General features: G+C 39.4%; 1 protein-coding gene across 1 annotated transcript in view; it reads left to right on the top strand.

Annotated features, from left to right (window-relative positions):
• Window positions 1-17,040, top strand: part of LOC119885604 (serine/threonine-protein kinase 4-like) — a 38,362-nt gene extending 21,322 nt beyond the window's left edge. Inside the window, exons 10-11 of the mRNA XM_038695708.1 lie at window positions 4,767-4,909; window positions 12,886-17,040. Of these exons, the coding sequence (XP_038551636.1) occupies window positions 4,767-4,909; window positions 12,886-13,044 (302 nt within the window). The 3' untranslated portion in view covers window positions 13,045-17,040. The remainder of the gene's footprint in view (window positions 1-4,766; window positions 4,910-12,885) is intronic.
• The last annotated feature ends 4,411 nt before the right edge of the window (window positions 17,041-21,451 follow it).

Genomic DNA, 21,451 nt, shown 5'->3' with positions numbered 1-21,451 from the left:
AGGCCTAAATGAGATCTGTCTTACAGATGATTTCATTATAAAAAGGTGTGGCGGTTGGTCTGCTGGTAAATCAATGCAACACATCAACCACTTGACATTTGAAGCATCTTTCAGCCCCCCTCATCTTTTTGTCTCTACGGTTTACTGATCAAACAAATACTGCGTGGGAAAAGAGAGAGTATTCACTCAAAAGGCATGTGGTCTCACAGAGATGGGATTTGGACCAAATGTGAATGTTGTTGGTCAGGATGTGTTTGAGTATCTGTGTGCCTGGTGGGTGTTACAAAACATTTAATCTAGACTACATGAAAACTGGACCACTATCATGTAAGGTCAAACAGATCAAGTGTTCCTTCAAAATACTGACAAGTCAAAGTACTCAACGTTATGTTCTCTGGGATGTCTTAGGCTGAAGTCTAAAGTGAAAAATCATGTTTCAAAACCTCACGTGGTGCGTTGGCACATTTAAAGACATACCAGTCTAACACTAACTCGTGTTGTGGCCAAGAGGTTTGGTGAATTTGAGATAACACTTTTTACATTGAGTTACATAACAGACAGATTAGCTGGAAGAAAGACTGTAATTTGTAAAGATGCATAATGCAGAATGGTTGCGTACGCACATCTTTACAACATGGATCCTCTCACTTTAATAACGGTGTGGACGTTTCCCACCCTTAAACTTTCCTCTTGGAGTTATTTGAAGCTTTTTTACAGTTGATATGTGCGACCTTGATACGCAGCAGGTCCCAACATGTGACAAAACACATCCAAAAGAATGTAAACATGTAGAAGTATGATAAAAGAGGAAACGCTGCTCACTGGCTCGCTCGCCTCCACGTGGGGTTTGCATAGCAACCAACAAAGCACAGCGGGTCACAGTTTATAGGAATGTGAAGCGTAGTTGGAAAGAGTCTTTGACCAGTCAGATAATTGCTCAAGTTACCCAACAACATCAGATACCACACGAGAATCAAAGAGACGTTAGATCATGGGTTTTTATGGGCAGATCTTCTTTTATCTGATTATGTTGGAAAAAACTCCATATTGGGAAAACTACGGGTGGTTTCCTTAAACAATGCCTTCTCCGAGGTTTATTCTCCACGCTCTTGGCAGCTTAATCCAGTGCGGAGGCACCTGGCAGCAGAAATGGAGAATAAACAGCCATTAATTATTTTACTGTCGGGGGGGATACTAGACTTTAAATTGATTTTGTGCTGAAATGAAATCAAACTTGATTTGCTAATGTGAGCCAACAATTTCATGCCTCTGCATTAATCATCATTATCAAGGTAAGAATACACAAGACAAATTCGGACAAATATAAGGTTCTGACAATAGATGGTTTGTTTACTTGGAAAAGTATAAAGTTGCATTAAGCAGATTTTAACCAGAACAGAACATGTTTATACTGTCAGCTCATCAAGTGCTCGTAGATAAGCTTCGCTCGTACCCCAATGTTAGTCCAGTGTTCGCTTGTGTTTTAACTCCGGTTTGGTCAAACTCCTGAGAAAGTGTCCAGATCCATTACAAATCAGTTGAATGTGTTAGTGAACCAAAACAATGAGATCAAAGCTGCAATTACGATTAATAGAACATTTCACCTTGATTCCGATTATTGAACGATCATTTTATTTTTGAATGTTGGTTTTTTTTTTGCCCTCCATATTTCAGTGACACGGTTTGTACTGTAAATATGCTCAACTGTTAAAGCTTGGGTTTATTTATTCACATTGGGCTATGTAAATATGAATTAATAAGGTAATATTGACGTGCACATTACAGAGTGTCGGCGCATCGCTGCTACACTGTGTGAGCACGGTAAATCACGCTTTGCTTGCTTTCTCTCCTCAATCATCACAGGACATCTATATGACAGGTGCTGTTATAGAGCGGCGGAGTTAGGTCTTTTAACTGCAGTGCAGTGTGTTTGCGTAGCGAGTGAGTGGGCGAGCAAATGAGAGAGCGGCAGAAATTGATGCTAAAAGCGAGCGAGTAATAAGTTGTCAGTCTGGCAGTCGATATGGGAAACCGACATGGGAAAATTACGTCGGTTAGAGGCTCTGAATTTCGGTTTCGATTACTTTTCAATTAATCGTCCAGCCTTTATCACAAGTCATAAATTCACCCCAAAGGAATCTGTACAGCATACCTGACACCTTCTAACCGTAGACCCTTGAGACACTTCTAGACTGCTAGAAAGGCGTTGTGCTGTGTGATTGAACTGCACATTTTCGAGTGGCCTTTTATTGTGGCCAGCCCAAGGCACACCTGTGCAATACCCATGCTGTCTGATCTGCATCTTGAAATGCCACACCTCTGAGGTGGATGGATTATCTCGGCACTAACGCAGATTTTGACAGATTTGTGGACGATATTTGTGAGAAATAGGTCTTTTGTGTACATAGAGAAAGTCTTAGTGCTCATGATGAATGGGGGCCAAAAGAAAAGTGTTTATAATTTTGTTCAGTGTAGAAATGTTTTTTGTAGCCCAGCTCACGTGAACTTATAAGACACCAAATAAATACAAGTGATGAAACATTTGTCAGACATAAACCAAACAAAAGTTTTTTGTAATCATCCAACCACAAAAAAGTCATCAGAAATTAATGACATTTTACTGAAACATGTAACCCCCCATCTTTAATCTCAACTAAATCACACAATAACTTTTCTCTTTAGCCTTTTCTCTTTACATGGACTGGGACCAGTAAACCTTTTCTACAGTTCATAGCAACTTACCGTAATCACGAGATCTTTGACTTTTAGTTATATAACGCAGACATGTAGACATTTGTCAGGGAGATCTGAGGTTGTAAAAACTGGAACTTGTTTTTTTTGTTGGGAAGCATCTGCCCGGCTGAAGTGTTCATGAACTAGATGCCAGGCTTCCATTAGGCCTGGGACGTATCGAAATTTTAGACAATAGCAACACATTTAACCTGAACCTACAGGATCAAAATCTAGATCTTTGATAATTACAAGGGCGAACGTCACAATCCTGGCAAGAAATGTATTACGTGTCCATTTATATAACCTTATTATTGGCCATAAATTAGTTTTAAGTACACAAAAACCAGCTCTAATTTCCTTTTGCTATTACATCAGATTTTCCCCATGTGTTGTGATAGAGGACTTTACTGTCACGTTTAAACAAGGCTGAGGAGATATAAAATAAAAATAATACAAATCTGTGAATAATCTAAAGTTAATTACATAACACACTGTAAGGGTCAATTTAATAGACCGTAATAGAAAGTCAAGAATGGGAATTGTTAGAAACAGCAACTGTTTTCACACCAGTGTGGCGGTGTGTGATCGCAATGAGAGCTGTACGTACTGTGGGAGGGGGAACTTCAGCCTCTAACACCACGGCAGCTTATTAAAGCCATGAATCTAAAGCTGAACTACGCTGATGCACTCACCGACTCACATGGGTAAAATTACAGATGCAGACAGTGAACCGTGTGTACGCTCACTAACTCCACACATGACTTGTCTTCTGTAGCTGTTGCCTTTTCAACACATTCGCTGTCTCTTTCACACACATACAGTCCATCCTCCCACTGCCTACATACATACAGCACAAATGTTCTTTCAAGTTTTATCTTTATTTTCTAGGATCTTTCTTGTTGTGTTGTTGAGGTTTTCTGGTGCAGTTTTATGTTTGCTGTAGGTGCTATGTTTATCTCAACTTCACCGGTTGTTGATTGTAGTTCTTCTGTCTGTTCTCTTCAAAAATTCATATCGTGAAACTTGTAAGATTTTTTTTAATCCTCAGTTTATTCATCTGAAAGTTGTACTCGTGTAGTTTTGAGTTGAACCACTGTCAATGACTTTTCCCTTTTTTATTTAGAGAGATCAGACGGTCCCCTTTATAGTTAGTTTGGAATATTAAAATAGGTGTTCCCCTCTTTAGTGTTTTACTGATTCTGAAAAATCATTGTAGTCTGATGTGCAGAATGCTGCCGCTTCTGTCTTTACTTGTGTAGTTATCCCAGTCTGTACATTTAAAATGTAAAGCACCTGTCCTGTAACTCATTCATGTTTAGCACACATTTTATACATAAAGGCCTCTGTGAGTGCAGGTAAGTTTGCTCTCACTCACTGCATGTATATATTTTTGCTGCTTAGAGAAAAGCATCTCCCACCTTACTTTATCTTCACAGAGCCTTTAAGCTGGCTGGAAGTTGCTGATTTAGATTTGTGATGTTATAAATGCACAATGCTTATAATAATATTCACCCCCTTGTTAGACCTTTTTCAGCGTTTTATATTTATTGCAACATTAAATCTCAGTAGATATAATTAGAGTCATGTTAAACATCTACGATGTCATCTCAAAATGTGTCTCTTTAATCGTGATGCGACTGTTTGACGAGGAACGCGCCATTATCTTTTCCTTTAGGAAGCTTCTAAAAAAGGAGAGTGGAGTAGGTTAAAGGAAATACATGTACATTTTGAAAACAGAAAGAAATGTAGCAGCAACAAAGTACACTGCTGTTAAAAACTAAATGTCTTCCATGTTTAAACAAGGAGAGCCTTTCATAACCTCCTCTGGAAGTATTCAATTTAATCAACTTAAAATTCCAACCAAGGCCTGAATCCTCCTGCAGGGACAGCAGTGGGCTGTATTTACTAGTGGGACTGCACTTTAGTGCCACTGTGTGTTGAAATTTGCCTGAGACATATAATGAATTATTTTGTCAAGACAAATTCCTGTGCAGCTGCTGTCATAAAGTAAATGTTGATTCTGCATCTTTCAGGGAGAGATGAGACGATGCAGCAGGCCAAACCGGCCTTCCTGGAGTACTTTGAACAGAAAGAGAAGGAGGCCAACAGTCATAATGACGGAGGAGAAAACAACGCAGATAACCGCAAACTGCCTCCTGAAGGAGACCTTCAAGTGGTGAGTTAGAAGCGCCGTGTGTGTGCAGTAGAGATGTGAATGTGTTCAACGTGAAGTAAAGGTTTACATGGGTCCACTGTGTTCCTGTCTGATGGTAAAGAGACTGTCAGCGTTATCTGTTATCGTTGACTTGAGAGCACACAACACACTGGTCCTGTCTTCATTAGCGGGTTGATTTTGATTAGGTCACTCCTCTCTACCAGTCAAACAGAGCGTTCACTGCTGTGGCCGTGACTTGCTGTGCTAGCTGGTTATACTCCTGTGCGTGAAGTTTGTGGTGCTGAGTTGTAACGTTAAGTGAGACAGAGAGCATGTAGTTTACTTGACTTGACGAAGAGAGAACTTGCTCATCACGTAAATGGCTAATTGTTATATGACCGTCAGTCAGGTAGGGTCTCACTCATGTCTGTGTGTCACTATGTGGATAAAACCTGATTTAATCCTCGTGGACTCGTTGAAACCTCTGATCACTTTGTGTCCTAATCCAAGCAGAGAAAAACCACCAAAGCGTTTTTTTTTTACCAGTTGAAAACGCCTAGATGGGAGCGCTAGGGTGCGCTTTGGAGGCGCAGCGTTTTGACACAGCGTGGGACGCGGTGGTTGCTATGATGTATAATATCTGTGGAGGTGATTTGCTACAAGTAGGCTACTTAATTTTATTGAACGTAAAAATGTCACCACAAAGTACGTAGGCCTACTTGCTCTGCATTAAGAGAAGGCTGAAACATGTAGAGCGAGCGGACGGTATGTGGGTTCATGAGATTTTAGCGTTTAGCTCATATCGGCGGGCAATATCAGGATGCTGTTTTATCGGTCGGCCTGTAGTCCACATGTTGGATCAGATCTAATTGTCCTCCTTTCTGTGTAGATTGTGTCGCCTCACCTCAAGTTTTTCTATTGTTCCGTCCGCTGCTGTAACTACAATTTTGGATGTTGATTAATCTGTAATTTTTGCGTTTAATCGATTAGTTGTTTTGATTTACAAAATGTTGGATGGCGTCCTCAAACGTCTTGTTTTGTCCACAACCCAAAGATATTCAGTTTACTGTCATAGAGGAGTAAAGAAACCAGAAAATATTCACATATAAGATGCTGGAATCAGAGGATTTTGACTAGGGCAGATTAATCAATTGTCAAAATAGTTTGGAATTAATTTAAAGCTTCATAAGGTATTAAATACATTAAACCTACATTATTAAATGTCTTTTTTTGCTCGTGTCATTTCACTAGTTGGTCCCTCTCAGTTTTAGATGTGCTGATTTTTAGTGTTTCCATGCCAGCTTAGTTTGGCTCACTTTGTCCTGACTTCTCTGGCTGCCTTTACGTTTTAGTGCGTTTGGCTGAGGCCTCTGTGGAAAGCACTCGCAGTGAGTGAAAGAGCAGAGGTTGTTTGTCTTGCTCACAGACGTTTAAGCAGGACAAATGGCTGCTGCTAGAATTAAATATTAAATATGTGACCTTTAAAGACGGGGTGGTTTCTCTTACCAGACCAGCCTGCTGCCTATTCTGCATTAGATATTCAGAAGCCTCTTCTGTCTCATCTGCTGCAAAGCACAACTGAAAAGGATACCAGAACAATAAACCTTTTGTTGTTTTGTTTCTCAAACAACAGGGCAGCCATTTCTTGATAGCTCTGATTATTAAATAGAACAAAAATTCAATTTTTTCTAGCAACTATTGTTGGGGATTTAGCAACGGTGCACCCATTGAGACTCAGATCTGTGCCAGTGTGCATTTGAAGTTGTTAAACTAACAAGCAGTGACAGTTAACCGCTGGCTGACCCTGATTTTCACTCCCGTTCTCCTGGATCTTTAATACTGTACATGCTGTCTCACACACAGCATCATCTTCAGTAGGTATATCGCACATTGCTGTGACACCTACACACTGTGAGATTAAGTAGATCGTCACACACACCACGATATCTTCAGCAATAGAATGAATAATTATTCTTAATAATTAAACTTTATTTATAAAATATAGAATAGTCGAAGAGTCAGTGCTTCGATGGGCGGAGCCTGATTTGACTGTCAGTCTCACAGTCGAAGCTTTGCAGCAAAACGAGGATCGTGGTGATATGGGGGTGCACGTCTGATTTTACATAGAACTACCAGTTTTCTCTGAATAAGTTAATATACAGCCTGTTAGATTAAGATTCATTTCAACATATAGTGCTGTAAATAAACATGTGAAAAGAAAAAGCTTTTAATAAATGTTTTTAAAGTGCGTAAATGAATCCAGAATTACCCTTAAAGAAGGGGCTCAGTGCGAATGTGTAGGCGTATCGTGTGAGGGTGTAGACTGGTGGCAGAGAGACGGAGCCTCAGCCTCATCGGTGTTGCGCTGAGTGGTTCGCACCTCGCGGGACATTCGGATTATTTATCACCACTGATGAACCACACAAATAATATTATATCGTTTTTAAATACTACTTGAAATAGACCCGCGACGTCGGCCGCATGGCACGTACGCAAGATTAAAGCGAAGCTACCATGGCCCCCCACTCCCCTCCCGCTCGCAATCGCCGTGCAGAAACACACAATGATTCAAATATCAGTCGACTACAGTCAAGACTTTTATGATTCGACTATGTAAATCCAGCACCCTGAGCGCTTTACCAAAGTTGCTTTTCTTTGTGCAAACAAATTTCCTGCTCCTCCTCACTTATCGTTAAGTTATTGTTGACAGCTAACGGGGGCGGGTCCTGCTTTGGCTGTTTGATAAACTGATTAAGAACAGTGTTGTGATTGGAGGTTCGCTGTGCATGCAGAGCCTGCTTGTCACTCAATAGCAACAAACTCTGTGTCTCCAAGAACCCTTAAGGGTTGAGTTTTCCTTTTGAATCAAGCAGCGACAGAGTTGAGGTGTGTGACCTGCTTGATATTGCATTGTTCTGCGATGTGACTATTGCACATGGGCACATTGCGATGCCGATGCTGAAACGATATATTGTGCAGCCCTACTATAAACATGTTCACGATAGCGCGTGTGCTGAAGTGTGTGCGTCCCAGCGATTGATCCACATCCATCAACATATGGATGCTTTTCATTTCCAAAGCGTCTCCAGGCAGAGGACATTTCTGCGCTTCTCATTCAGGGGAATCACATTTCCTGAGGCTCTTTTTATAGCGGTGTTTTAGGCACGCCGCAGACTCTATTGAACATCTTTTAGTACTTTTCAAGGTTAAAGCTCTCAGTTCAACTTGAAATAAAGCAAAGCTGCGAACAGCAGGCCGCCTTTTGCCCTGTGGGTGAAATCAGTATGAGATGCACATTTTGAACAAAAAGTGCAGGGAGGCGTCACATCGGCCCCTGTGAACGGGCACCGCACTGGTAACAATAAAACCGTGTGCTACCACAAACAAAAAGCTTGTTTGTTAAGCAAATGAGTTGTCTCAAACATTTAAATGTACAATGTCTGCTAACAATGTGATTAGGACAATATTTATCATTATTATTAATTAAAGTATTAAAATAACACATCAAAATAAAAGGCTTTATGTCATGGCTCAGTGATGGATTAATGATTAAAACCTTGTAAGATACAAAATGCGTGTTTGCCGTCTCTCTGAAGTGCTGTCCCTCTTCTGTGTTTTCATTATTTAATAACATTAAACAGTCAAGTTCTCATTAAACTTGATGATATGACAAGATGAGGGGCTGACACTATTGACGCCATCAGTTATTCAGTATTTATTAACATCATTATAACTCAGTGTCCTATGTTTACTGAGACAAGTTTGACATCTTTTGGGTGTCTGATTGTGTTTAAAAACTGCGTGTTTACCTTTGAAGCTGCGAGTCGAGTAGAAGGAGTTTGCTTTGAGACACACGGACGATTATCACAGGAACTCATTAACGTATGTGCAAAGACAGCAGTTAACAGTGAGAATTAAAACACAAAATGCCCGTGTGTTTCACTGCACCATTTAGAGCAGCAGGCAGTTCGAGTAAAATCAAATAGGCTTCACTTGACGACACAAATCCTTCCTGGGGGGATTTATTGTTCCATTAGACTTGCAAATGTGAGGATAAAAAGCTAATTTCTTTTGGGATCTTTAATACTTTAAGGCTGCTTGTTGACAGCTTCATGCTGACGGTGTTTAATTTTAGATCTGTCTACTATGCTATTTCTGTACTCTGCTACCAGATGTTTTTTTTTTTTAATGTAGTTACCCAGAACATCGTTATGTTGGCTGGTTAAAAACTCTTATTCCCTTCAGTTTGTGGTTGATGCACAATTGTTCTGCCTCTTTCTCAGACCGACTGTATTTCTAGACTTTATCAGGTAAGGTTTAGGGGTGTAGTGTAACATCCTCATATTAAGACATGTTCGAATGTTATATAGGATTTTAAGCTTATATTTAGCTGCCTTGTTTAATATTTGCCAGTTCAGTGGTGTGACAATGCAGCACAGAACATGTGGTGGGAAAGCACTAACCTACATTATTCATGAGAAGCAGACGAAGAACAACCAATCTCCCTCAACTGTCCTCTCTTCTTTTCTCTATTTTTATTCTTCCGGTATTTGTTTCTCGTCTTTTCCATCTTTAATCCCCTCCTCTGACTCTTTTTTTTATTTTTTCTTTCCTCCATCCTTTCTCTTTCCTCAGAATACATCTCAAGGAGACCGTAGTCTGTTCTGACAGAAGTTTAAATCCCAGGCAAACCCATTAACAACTACACGTTCTGTTCAAAGTCTAATATATTCTAGAGAATCACAGCTGTGTGTTTGGTGTTGTGACTGTGGTTTGAGCAGTTCATCCATAACACCCAGTCGATTGCTGGTCTTCATAGCGCCGTGTGAACCCCAAACACAAATTGTAGCAGAGGCCAGTTTAAGATTTGAGTCCATGCGTGATCTGATGTCTTTAAATAAGTCATGTGCGAGACAGATGTTTAAACGTTGTTGTGAAGGACGATCTGTAGACTGTCGGGACATTTTGGCTCTGATTTTAGAGACTGTAGTGTGAAGGAATCCTTTGTTTTAGTTTTTAAACTTCTTCCTCCAAATTATTCATCACGTGAATCATGTTCAAAGTTGTTTTCCTTCATTTTTCAGAAGTGTTCATGTTCCTCTTTAAAACCAGTTAAGTGTTGCTTTGTTCCATGCTCGCCAGCAATGAGATGAATAACACACATTTTTAAACCCCTGCAGTAAAAGTTACTTATATGTTTAGACATATCACCTCTGTCTTTGGTTCCCACTAATACCTGAGGAAAAAAAAATCTCTTTAGCTACTAAACGCGTCTCACCCCACCTGCTGTCTGCGTTCGGATGCTGGGCAGGTAGGTGTACAGCAGGGTTTTGGAGCTTTTTCTCTGAGAACACCCATGGCCTCCCATTTTTCAGTTTTATTAGTTATATGTAGATTAACACAGGGTCAACGGTACAATTAAATGTGTTCATTAAAATAAGAGAACAGACTAAAAAGAAATACAAGGATGGAGAACGATGAAGATAAATATAACACTATATACATAGATATAACACTAAATAAGAGTTATGTGAGATAAAAACGGGGAGTACGTATATCCAATATTAGATGTGTGACAATCCCCGTGGCCTCCAGAGTGACTTCTGGGTCTGCACCCATCTACCTAAACTCCATAATACAAACTTACATTCCTTCTCAGCCACTGCGCTCCTCCAACAAATGCTGCCTCTAACCTCTAACATGCACTCTTCTTCTTCTGTGTCCTTACAACTCGCTTGTCTTAACTCTTAATGCTTCCCCTAGGTATTATCCCACTGATGCCATATGCCAGTTATCATCGACTGGCGGCCCGCGGGCCACATCTGGCCTGCCAAATCTTCCCATCTGGCCTGAAAAAATGGCCGCTGATGAAAGTATTACAATAATAATATATTTGCAGTATTAGAAACTGTTCTGCAGCTTCACATTAAAAGCATTTAACTGGCGAAAGTTGAGTTTTACTTTAAAGTAGTCACAGGAAATGCAGTGTTTTTGTAAGTGAGATTAGCGCTGACCGCTAACGTGTCCACAAAACAAGACAACGGTCATTTTCAACATATTATGACAGCGGAGCAGTTCGAAAGACCGGTTTGGAGGGTGGTGATGTAGCAGTGGATAAGACGAAGGCCTTTTGATGTGGGAGACCTGGGTTCGATTCCCACTGCGACACATCCATCAATGTGTCCCTGAGCAAGACTCTTAACCTCCTAGTTGCTCCAGAGGCGTGCGACCTCTGACATATAGAGTAAGTCGCTTTGGATAAAAAGGTCAGCTAATCTGTCAGTTATTTTCTCTATTAATCGATTTAAAATGTCAATTAGCCCAAGATGACAGGAGTAAATAGAGGAGTAAAGAAACTTGCTCAGGGACACAATGGTAGATGTCTCACAGTGGGAATTGAGCCCTGGTCTCCCACACCAAAGGCAAGCATCTTATCTATACCCCATCACCACCCCTAGTCATGATATCTTTGGGTTTTGGGCTGTTATGTGGGCTTTAAGAAACTGAGAATAATGATAAATTCTTTGATTTTCTAGACCAAATGACTAATAAATTATTCTGGTAGTTGCAGTGCTGTTCCACGTCTCAGCTGCTGATCCGTATGTTTAGCATTGTCATGACAAACAATTGGCATTTATATCTTGGCGTTGTTCATGTGGTAAGCGTAATTGGTCACTGAGGGAATATTAAATAATTGAATGTTGCCACAGGTCTCAGGCCAAAAATGTGTAGAGGTCTAACATTGATTTGAGGTTTTAGCCCTCGGTGTCTGTTTTACCTTCACCCTGATGTGGTCCAGTTTTAGGTTCTTGCATCCTATCTTCGCGGTTATCCATCTGGTGGACTAGGACGCCAGGGTTATTTTAGCTCCATTGATTTTGGGTAATAAATAGCTGGAGAGCGAAGTGCTGCTGGTAAAAGCTAAGAGGAGGAATCCCCCCTGGGGAGGAGCTAAAGGAGGCATCGGGTCCCTATCTGAGGCCTGCAGCAGAGAGGGGAAGAGATACATGTCGATAGTTTTAGCCTTTGAAAGCTACTAAAATAGAGACACTTATCAGGCACCTTGATTATCATGCGTGCAATATATCCAGGTTGTGGTAAAGATTTTCTTAAGTGTCTTTTAATGGACTTTAAGTAATTTAATCCTGCAGGATTATAACAACAAGGAAGAGAAGCCATTAGTACACAAGCTAACTAGCATCATCCGGTTCTGAGGCCAGCTATGTTGATACCACCCTCTCAGTTTTTTAATGATTTAGACTCTCCCAAACAAGATGTATGAGGCAGTGAATTTGGGAACTTTCTGCATGTGTTAATTACATGAAACCCCTTAGCAGAAGTAAAGGAAGTGACTCTAGAGTATATTTGCAGTCACTTCAGTGTTTACTTGGGCTGAGTTTGTTTACACTCCCCATTTTAGATGATAGCAGTCCAGTAAAAGCTGTATTTGATGGTAAAGTCCATTCTTGACCTTTTGAAACAGCATTTGAAAAAACATTCTCACCTCAAGGTCCATTTTGTAGCTTTGATGTGGCTTTCGATCGTGTTAAAGTTTCTCTCAGATAGTTTACCCAGTTTTACACATCCACAGACGAGAGGTATGTCCTTTGGTTTGTCCCCCCGTCTGTATGTCCTCTGCAGTGTATTGATTATTTGTTCAGCCTATGAATGTTTGAAAATAGTGAAAATCTGTTACAGTTTCCTAAAAACCCGGTTGCCATTTTTAAAATGTTCTGACCGACACCAAGATATTCAGTTCATGGTGATGGAAGATAAAGAAAAGATGCAAATCCTCACAGTTGAGAAGCTGCAAATAAGGAGTGTTTGTTATTTTTGATTGTAAAATGACTAATTGGTAATAGAATAGTAAAATAACTGCCTGTTGATATTCTTTTGATAAACTAATCGTTGCCATACTCTAACAATATTTGTAAGTGATGGTAAGCAAGGTAAGGTAATACGACAGCTAAGAATAAAGCCGGCGTGTCTTTCTGTAGGTGAGTACGTGGTCGGTGGAGGAGCTGCGTCTGCGCCTGGCCTCTCTGGACCCTCAGATGGAGCAGGAGATCGAGGAGATCCGTCAGCGCTACCACGCCAAGAGGCAGCCCATCATCGACGCCATCGAGGCCAAAAAACGACGGCAGCAGAACTTCTGAGGAGGCGAACTCTTCTGCCGAACTCTTCACGGCAACCACCCGGGCGTTTTCAGCTCTTGCGATCTCTGCGGGAGGTTTGTGAAATGTCACTAAGACAAAAATTTTTTTTAAAACTTCTCTCACAGCTGCTGAGGTTCGTCCAGAATAACTGATGAGACGTCGCGATTTGGAAAACTGTGCAAGTACTTCTGATGATCGAACTGCCGAAGAAGAACTTCCAAAGACTTCTCTGTTTGACCGAATATAATAATTGTTTGATTTAAAATCCAATGTTCCCTTTATTCTGCCTTCTCGAGATAATCCGGAGTCTTCAAGGACTTTCTTCTTCTATTGTTTTTTTTTTTTGCATTTCTGGTTTAAGAAATAACCATCGACAAACTTTTATTGTGATTCTGCCTGCAGCTCATCTGGACTTGCGAGTTTCTTTGCGTTTATTTCTTAAACCACAGTGATGAATGTTAAAAAGCTCCTCAGATCTCTTTTAAGTTTTTTCTTTTATACTCAATCGTGTGGTACAATATCATTTTAACTGCTGACTGTTCAACGTAGGTACGCATCTATTAATTACTCAGCTGTTTCCCGTCATTGTTGGTGCAACGATGATGCTGCTGGATTTTTCAGCTTTCACTCTCGGGCCTGTGAAAGTCTAGATGTGTGAGTGTGTAGTCTGGAAATGGATCATTCCCTGCTCTTGAAAACTGTACAAAACAAACAAAAGGCTGATTATCTGTTTGTTTCAGCGTCCGACTGCCTGTTCTGTCATAACATGTCGGTCAATTTGAAGCTGCATGTTAGAAAACAGATCAAAGTTTCAAGATAAATGTGAACTCACCCGTGTATTTGCAGCTTAACAGGACAACATCTCCAGAGGTTTCCTCACTCTAAACTTTAAAGCGAAATGTTTTTTCACAGTCTTCAGTGTTACATATAAAAAAAAAAAACACATATCATATTTTGGCCCACAAATAATTCTATAGTTAAATAGACCAATTTTCTTGTTTGTTGTTGCCTTACAGTTAATTGACTCTTTCTCAAAGGTGTGCTGCTGCATGAAGCCAAACAGCACAAATAAGTCAGTAACTAAGCAATAAAAATTGGGCTGCTTTGATTTAGAGTATGGTTTAGTTTTTAAAGGGAATCACAGCTAATGTTAACGGGAATCGGAATATTCCTTAATGCCTGTCTGGCCCATGATACTTCTACATAGCAATGTTTGTTTTTCTCTGGCAGCTGGTGGATTAATACTGTTTTATGTCATTATTCCATCCTCATCTTTCACTTCATGGATCTAACTGGAGGTTTCAAGTCTGACTTCAACCAAACATTATGAGTTTCAGACAAATATTCAGAATCCACAGATTTTCATTATGACAATGTTGATATTAAAATGTAAAACTGTATCTGAAAGTCAGTGTGTTCCCAACCTGCAGGTCCCACGATGAATCTGAGAGGTCACCAGATGATTAATAGTAATAACAGGAAAATAATCTAATAATTGCTTCACAAAGTGATATTTATTTCAGAAACATTCACCTGCTGAGCATTTAAAAGCATTATATAAACATTTAAATGATTTAAAACTCACTGTAATGTAGTTGTAAACATATATAAGCATGTTTAAGTGTTAAGTAATGTACAGTATTTGTCAACACTTCTATGAACACGTTATATTACTACAACTGTGTTTTACTGTAATGCCACGGTTATACAGCAGCCTCCACTTACGGGTTTCCACAGGAGGAGACAAATACATTAATAGTCACTTATATCTGCTTACAACTACACAATAATGTGTTGTAAACATCTGCTTATAAATGGCAGTTTGAGGTTAAAGGTGGCGATTCTGGAGAAATCCCAACACCGTGACAAATACCGTGATATAGACCGTATATACAACAACTGTTGTTCCAGTTGCTGCTGCGAGAGAGACGAGTCCCAAAACCATCTCCAGACAGCGGTACAAGACAAAAAGACATGTATTTAATTAGAATCACTTACGAAAACTTTAAAGCAAAGATTTTCCTCTAATTTGACCTCTCTTGTATAACCTGGTTGTCATTTGATGAGCGTTTGCAGGTGGACCCTGCTTCAAGACTAAAAAGGTTGGGAACGACTGGCCTAACAGACACACCAGCGTTTTTATCTGAAACTCCAACATCCTTAGTGTTTAATTAGGGTTTTATTTCACTTTTCTCTTCCTGAGTAAGCTAAAAGAAGACCTGGGTCGACATATTTATGGAATAGATTAAACAAAGCTTTTATCTCCTGGATCTATGAGTTGAGCCGATGAGTAAAAGGCGCAGCAGACTCAACGCCGGCGTCGCCCAGGTCTCGAACTTCACTTCTAACATTCCTCGGAGCGCCTCAGCCACACAACATTAGGGAGGATTTATATTTTTATACGTAGGTTTAGTGATTACACGTCAGCTAGGAGAGAGGTGTGTGTTTGAGCACAGGGATGTGCTGCAGAATAAAAACCAGCTTCTCAGGTCAGAAAACTCCTCAGGGGTGTAAAATAATGAGAGTAGTGATGAGAAATGACCGTAGATAGTTTGGAGATCCTTCACACAAAGATGTCATGTCTCACTTTTCATTATGTTATTGCTTAGCGTTTATTGACGGACAACAAGTCTGAAGGATGTTTTCGCTGTAGTTAAAAGTCCAGATAACAAGACGCTGTATTAACCTCCAGACTTGTTCTGTGGCGTCTTTGTGTGCGGGACTCTCAATGACTCATGAGCACAACTCATTTTCCTTTGTTACAAAGCATAAAGGGATTTTTTTCTTTCTGCCTTTTTTTTCCAGTTGTGGATGTTCTGCTGTTTTTGGTATTTGAACAGTGATCTAACATAGAAACTAGCTCTGCTGCTTGGGTACCAGAGAAGGGGGGGGGGGGGGGACTGGCAGTGAAGTGAACTCTCCTGCATTAAGTCGTAATCACTGGAGAAGATTTGGAAATGAAACTGTTCTGATGTTTTGGAATCAGATTTAACCATGAACCAATTTTGTTTTCCTTTTGACAAAATTAACTTTTAAATGCTTCTATTATTGTTCTAAATAACTGGTGATGAATGGGGCCAAAACAAACCACTGCAGGTGTTTGTACGTTTGCTTACTTCCTTCATTCAACACCTGCAGCTGAGCAGCAGGGAGGGAAGTTTGGGAAAGTTAAAAGCTGCACATAAGACCAGGAATTAATGATGGTTTGTGCTTAAAAATAATCCTAATCATGCAGAGTGAAAACATATCTAGATCACATTTAACTGTGCTTTAATTTCAGGTTATTTACCGGTTCTTGGTAGAGAACTCAGACGGCGTATCAGTAGCACAAAAACTTCACGAGGCTGTAGTTTATTTAATGAGTGAATTAGTTATAATGTTTAAATCCTACTGAAACACATGGAGTGTACAGATTCATCAGTTCTCAAGTGTTACCGCTGTCATGGCTCCTCAAGTGTTTTTTATTTATTTGTTTTCATATATACGGCTTCAGTAGCTCAAATATCAGGTTTTCTTTTACTTCTGGTCACACAGGTATTTTGGTTGTTCATGTTTTCTAATATCTGTCGTCTATGAGTGTTCAAGTAGGAATACATACATAACTATAAAGTGTTCAAATGCAGATGGTCATTGGCTTCTGTGTAAAACTGTGATGCCCGTAGGAGAAATTAACAAAGAAAAGTGGAGAAAAAAACACCAGTTTCAGTTGAATCTACGTGAAAAATGTTTAGATTTTTAAGAATTTGGATTTTCACTGTTTTTCTGCCTATATTTGCAAAAGGTTTGGGTTTTTTTCAGGCACATTTGGATCTGCTGTTAACTGTTTTTCTGAGCGCTTCTCATGTTTTGCACACTTCTTGTCTGGTGCCTGATCAGTTTCTGAAGTATATATATATGCAGTGGAAAGCATGCATATGTTTGAGATCACTGATGTTTGGTTTGTGTCTTTTTATTTGTTTTTGTTTGCTTGTCTAATAAAGAGATGAATCAAGTTCAGGCACTTACGTCATTGTTTTTACACTTTGCCAGTCAAAATATTTAATAGTTAATTCTTTGGGGTTCTGGTGGTTTTGTAGATTGGCTGTCACTGTAAAACCAGTGGTGGAGGATATATTCAGATTCTTTACTTATTATAAGTAGAAAAAACACAATGTAAAAATACTCTATTACAAGTCCAGAATTGAAAGTGTGTATTAGCAGTAAAATGTACTTGAAGCAAGTAAATGCCCGAAATGGCTCTTGTTGTGAGGATCATGCTATTATATATTTTTATCACTGCATTATAATTACTCATGCATCAATGTGTGAGCAGGGTTTTACTGTTGTAGTGGAGTAAAAACTACACTATCTTACCTATCTTAATATTAAAAAGTATAAGTAATGTAAAATTTAACCACTCAAGTTCAAGTACTTCAAGTTTGTATGTATGTCTGTGAAGATTCGTAGTTATCAAAGGACGGTTAAATTAATCACATCGCTTGGATGCATGTGTACGTACTTTCACCGCTGTATAAAACAGATTTCATATAAAAATTGAGTGATTCAATATGAATTAAAAAACTCTCTAGAGCACCACATGTGGATTCATCCGCTGCTGAAAATAGTCCCCAGCAAATCCACCACAAGTGACCAGCTATTTTAGGCTATTACTGTGCCATTTTTTAAAAAACATATATATTGTGAGGTGTTCAAGATTTATGTCTTCAAAAACAACCAATGGGCTTTGAGCTGAGAGCCGCAGATAGAAAGTCTGCTTTATTCTTTTAAGTGCTGATCTCAGTCAAGATAAAGATTAAACACTTTCCCTCAAAAACGTGATCAAAGTGACTGGCAGTGTGAAAGTGAAACTCGAGGTTAATATCAGAGAGCTTTTGATCTTAAATTGTGTAATCATTTATATCTGGTAACTTTTTTTTCTTGAAAAGGATTTATATATTAACTACTTTGAGCACCAGCAGTGACAACATTCAATGTTTGTTCCACATTTCTTAATGTATGTTTTAAATGAATCCTCCTCAGCCTCACTTTCATCAGGTTTGACTGGAGGTCAGAGCTGTCGAATAAAAGCCTCCTCTTGTGCTGTCAGATCCGTCAAATACTGCGAAACTCTTGAAGCTCGTTTCCGTTTTTCTTCGGGAGTTCTGTCTGCCAAAATAGCAAAGATGAATTTTTAATCAGGTGGCCACAAATCTGATCTGTCTCTCCTTCACTGTGACTGTGGGTGTGTTGGTTCTCTCAACCCAAAATAATGAGGGTGTGTGTTTGTGTGTGTGTAGAAACGTTTTTTACAAAGTTTCCACTACATCATTCTCTCTAGCTTGTTTTTAAATAAGGACAATAAGAGTTATGTTTACATAATGAGACATAATTGAAAGTGTGCCTTCATGCAACATAGAGGTGGTCTAGCTGTCTAACTAAAGTAATAAGAAGTGAAATACGTACTGTTCTTCTATTCTATATACTTTCTATTCATATATAAAATCTTAATTAAGTTGAAACGTCAGCTGAGGCAGAAAGTAGGAATTTATAAAGATATTTAAAAGGGGTTCAAAATAAGTTGCCTTATTATATCATCAGGGTATAAAAATTGTTGTGGATCAATACCAGTGACTCAGTTTTGATATCACTGACACCTTGAAGACTTCCCGTACAAAGGCCCTTGATATACTCAGCCAGAACAAACATTTTTGGGTCCCTCAACTGAAAATAACCTCCTACAGTCAACATCTTCACAAAAACTGATAATCTGGTCAGTTATTGCACTACAGTGAGATTCACTTCTCAGTGTTTAATGCCATTATTAGAAATAGTAGGTTAAAGGCTGCTGATAAACTCTGTGGAATAACAAATTATCCTAAATGTTATTTAAGAACACCAGCTGCCCACTTTTTTTCTTTCTTAAAGTATCTTGTTGCTCAGTTTAACTTTGCGTTGTGCAAAATAGCATAACTACAATCAACTACTATTTAAATAACTGAAAAGAAAAAATACTTAAAGAGACAAGTGATAGTAATCCAATACACCTTTTTTTAAATTCAACAAATATTTCCTCACGGTTGACTGCCTCTCAGTTTTGTGTGTGAAAAACAATCTGGATTTCCTACAGAGCCCTGACTCTGTAAATGGAAAACAAACAAAGCGGTGTGGGCCTTCCCCACAACATTGTTCCAGTCAGTCATTGGAGCAGTGGGAGAGAGAGTTCTATACACTGGCACATTGGAGCGTGCTGGACTCCAGGCACTGTGAAGAAGGAGAGATGGCCGAGAAACAGCCAAAGAGTATAAACAGAGAAGAAAGTTATGTGACTAGTTAAGGGCGATGGTGTTTCAACGCTGAAGAAACCTCAGAGATTTGAAATGTGGGGGGGCGGAGCTTCTGAGGGAGAACTGAAGGGAGGGGTGTATTTGTTTGTCAGTTGAGTTTAAATATCAACAATCCTTCAGAAAAATCACTTCCTCTCCCTTTAAGGTTGTATGTGTTTCCTCTTTATGAGTGAGAACAGCCTCAAAAGTGTTCACAGTTTTTCAAGTCTGTCTTAAAGGTTCAGTATTTGATATTTCTGAGGATCTATCGACAGAAATGCAATATAAGTTCCATAACTATGTTTTCAGTGGTGTATAAAGACCTTACATAATAACCCATTATGTTTTTATTACCTTAGAATGAGCCATTTCTATCTCCATAACCACGGGCACGCTCTTTTATGGAGGTCGCCACGTTGCATCGTCATGTTTCTACAGTAGCTGAAAACGGACAAACAGTGCTACAGAGTGCAATTTGTCACTAAGTTGTTCTTGTTCTACTTCTGGTGGCATTCAGGCAGTGCAGACACTTATCACTATTTTGAATATGTACATTACAAGAAGAAGAAGTAATAATAACATACAGGAGGTGCCGGCAAATAAATTTTGCATCAGAGCAATATTTTCAACCATTAGATGGTGGATGAGAATGTAAGTCATAATATTGACCTATGTTGATAAATTGTTTGATTAGCTTAGTTTGTAAGGTGCAGAATTGTAATTCAAAGGTTGTGTGTTTGACCGCACCTTGAGATAATTTTTTTTTCTCTCTTCAACAATTGGATTCTGCAGGGAATGTTTCTCAGATCACGGCATGTGTTGCACTGTTTTTGTTTCAGTGTTTGATCCTCATCCGTCAACCTACGGACGCCTTTTCATTTCCCCAGTATCTCCAGACAGAGGACATTTAGGGGAATCACGTTTTCTTACGACTCTTTCAGAGGTGTGTCAAGCAGGCTACAGACTCTTTTAATGTCGTTCAGAATTTTCCAAAGTAAAAGCTCGGTTCAACTCCATATACTCCTTTGCAGTAAACAAGTTTCTCGTGCTTTTATTTTGTAGGCAAAACCACTAAAGAGGAAGTGATTATGTGAGTAACTGTTGCTGTCATGACTGAGATCTAATTCAGCACTACTTTTAAAGTATTTATTTATATGTTTTGTTGCTGTCAAAGTACCAATAATCTGGCTACGGGCCAGATATTATTGTTGGCAGGCAATTTTGGTGCGAATACGTAATCACAGAGAGAATGAATGTGTTTACCTAGTCAGTGTTTATATAAACTCTATTTAATGTGTGGTTTATAATGAACTGTGATGCAGAAACAGTGACAGTGGCTTACATTTCCCATGTTATCTGTCAGTGGCCAAGTCACAATAACATATGGTTTTACTGAATAATTAAGTAAATATAATTTCTTAATATATAAACCTAAAGAAACCTCATTTCTTGACTGGCCACTGTCTCAGATGAGACACCTTTTGTGCTGTGTCAGCCACCGTAGCTGTTCGACACTCTTTGAATGGGTAGGGGGCAGTGGGAGACTGGACAGATGGTTGCGATTCACAACCCTCACCATTAGATGCCACTAAATTTTACACACTGAGCCTTTAAAAAAAGTCAGGTGCTCGACAGGATTTACTCTCCTCATTCCTTTTCATATTGGAAATTAAAATATCCCTTCATGACGTGAGGAGGGGATAAAATCCACAGTGCTGGTTGTAATCTTCAAAGTTTTTCTAAAGTTAACATGAGACAACAGCAGTCTCAGGTTTGGTACACTTCGGCTGCTGTCCGTGGTGCTGATCAAAGGCTGCAGGTTTGCAATTGTGTGGAGCCTGTTGTGTCTGTATGTCCGTTTGTACACATGCTTTTTGGGGAGAGGGGCACAAGAAAAATATTTGCACCCGGGCCTATCAAAATTACGTTAATGCTGCTGTCAAGGATCAATTCTTAGTGACTGTCTTTGTGTTTCTGTTTCCTTGCTGAGCTACAGAGTAGAGAAAGTAAAACGAGGGAATTTCACACTAAAAACACAGTAACTAACTTGATTCTCTGTTGATCTGATTGCCTGACGTTGTTGAAGGCTCGTATAAACTTCAGAT

This window comes from Micropterus salmoides, unplaced genomic scaffold (genome assembly GCF_014851395.1).
Source record: "Micropterus salmoides isolate LMB-PRFRI ecotype aquatic unplaced genomic scaffold, ASM1485139v1 Ms_hic_scaffold_4, whole genome shotgun sequence".
Classification (NCBI taxonomy): Eukaryota; Metazoa; Chordata; class Actinopteri; order Centrarchiformes; family Centrarchidae; genus Micropterus; species Micropterus salmoides.
Note: the sequence above shows the minus strand (reverse complement) of the source record. Positions and strands in the feature narration are given on the sequence as shown.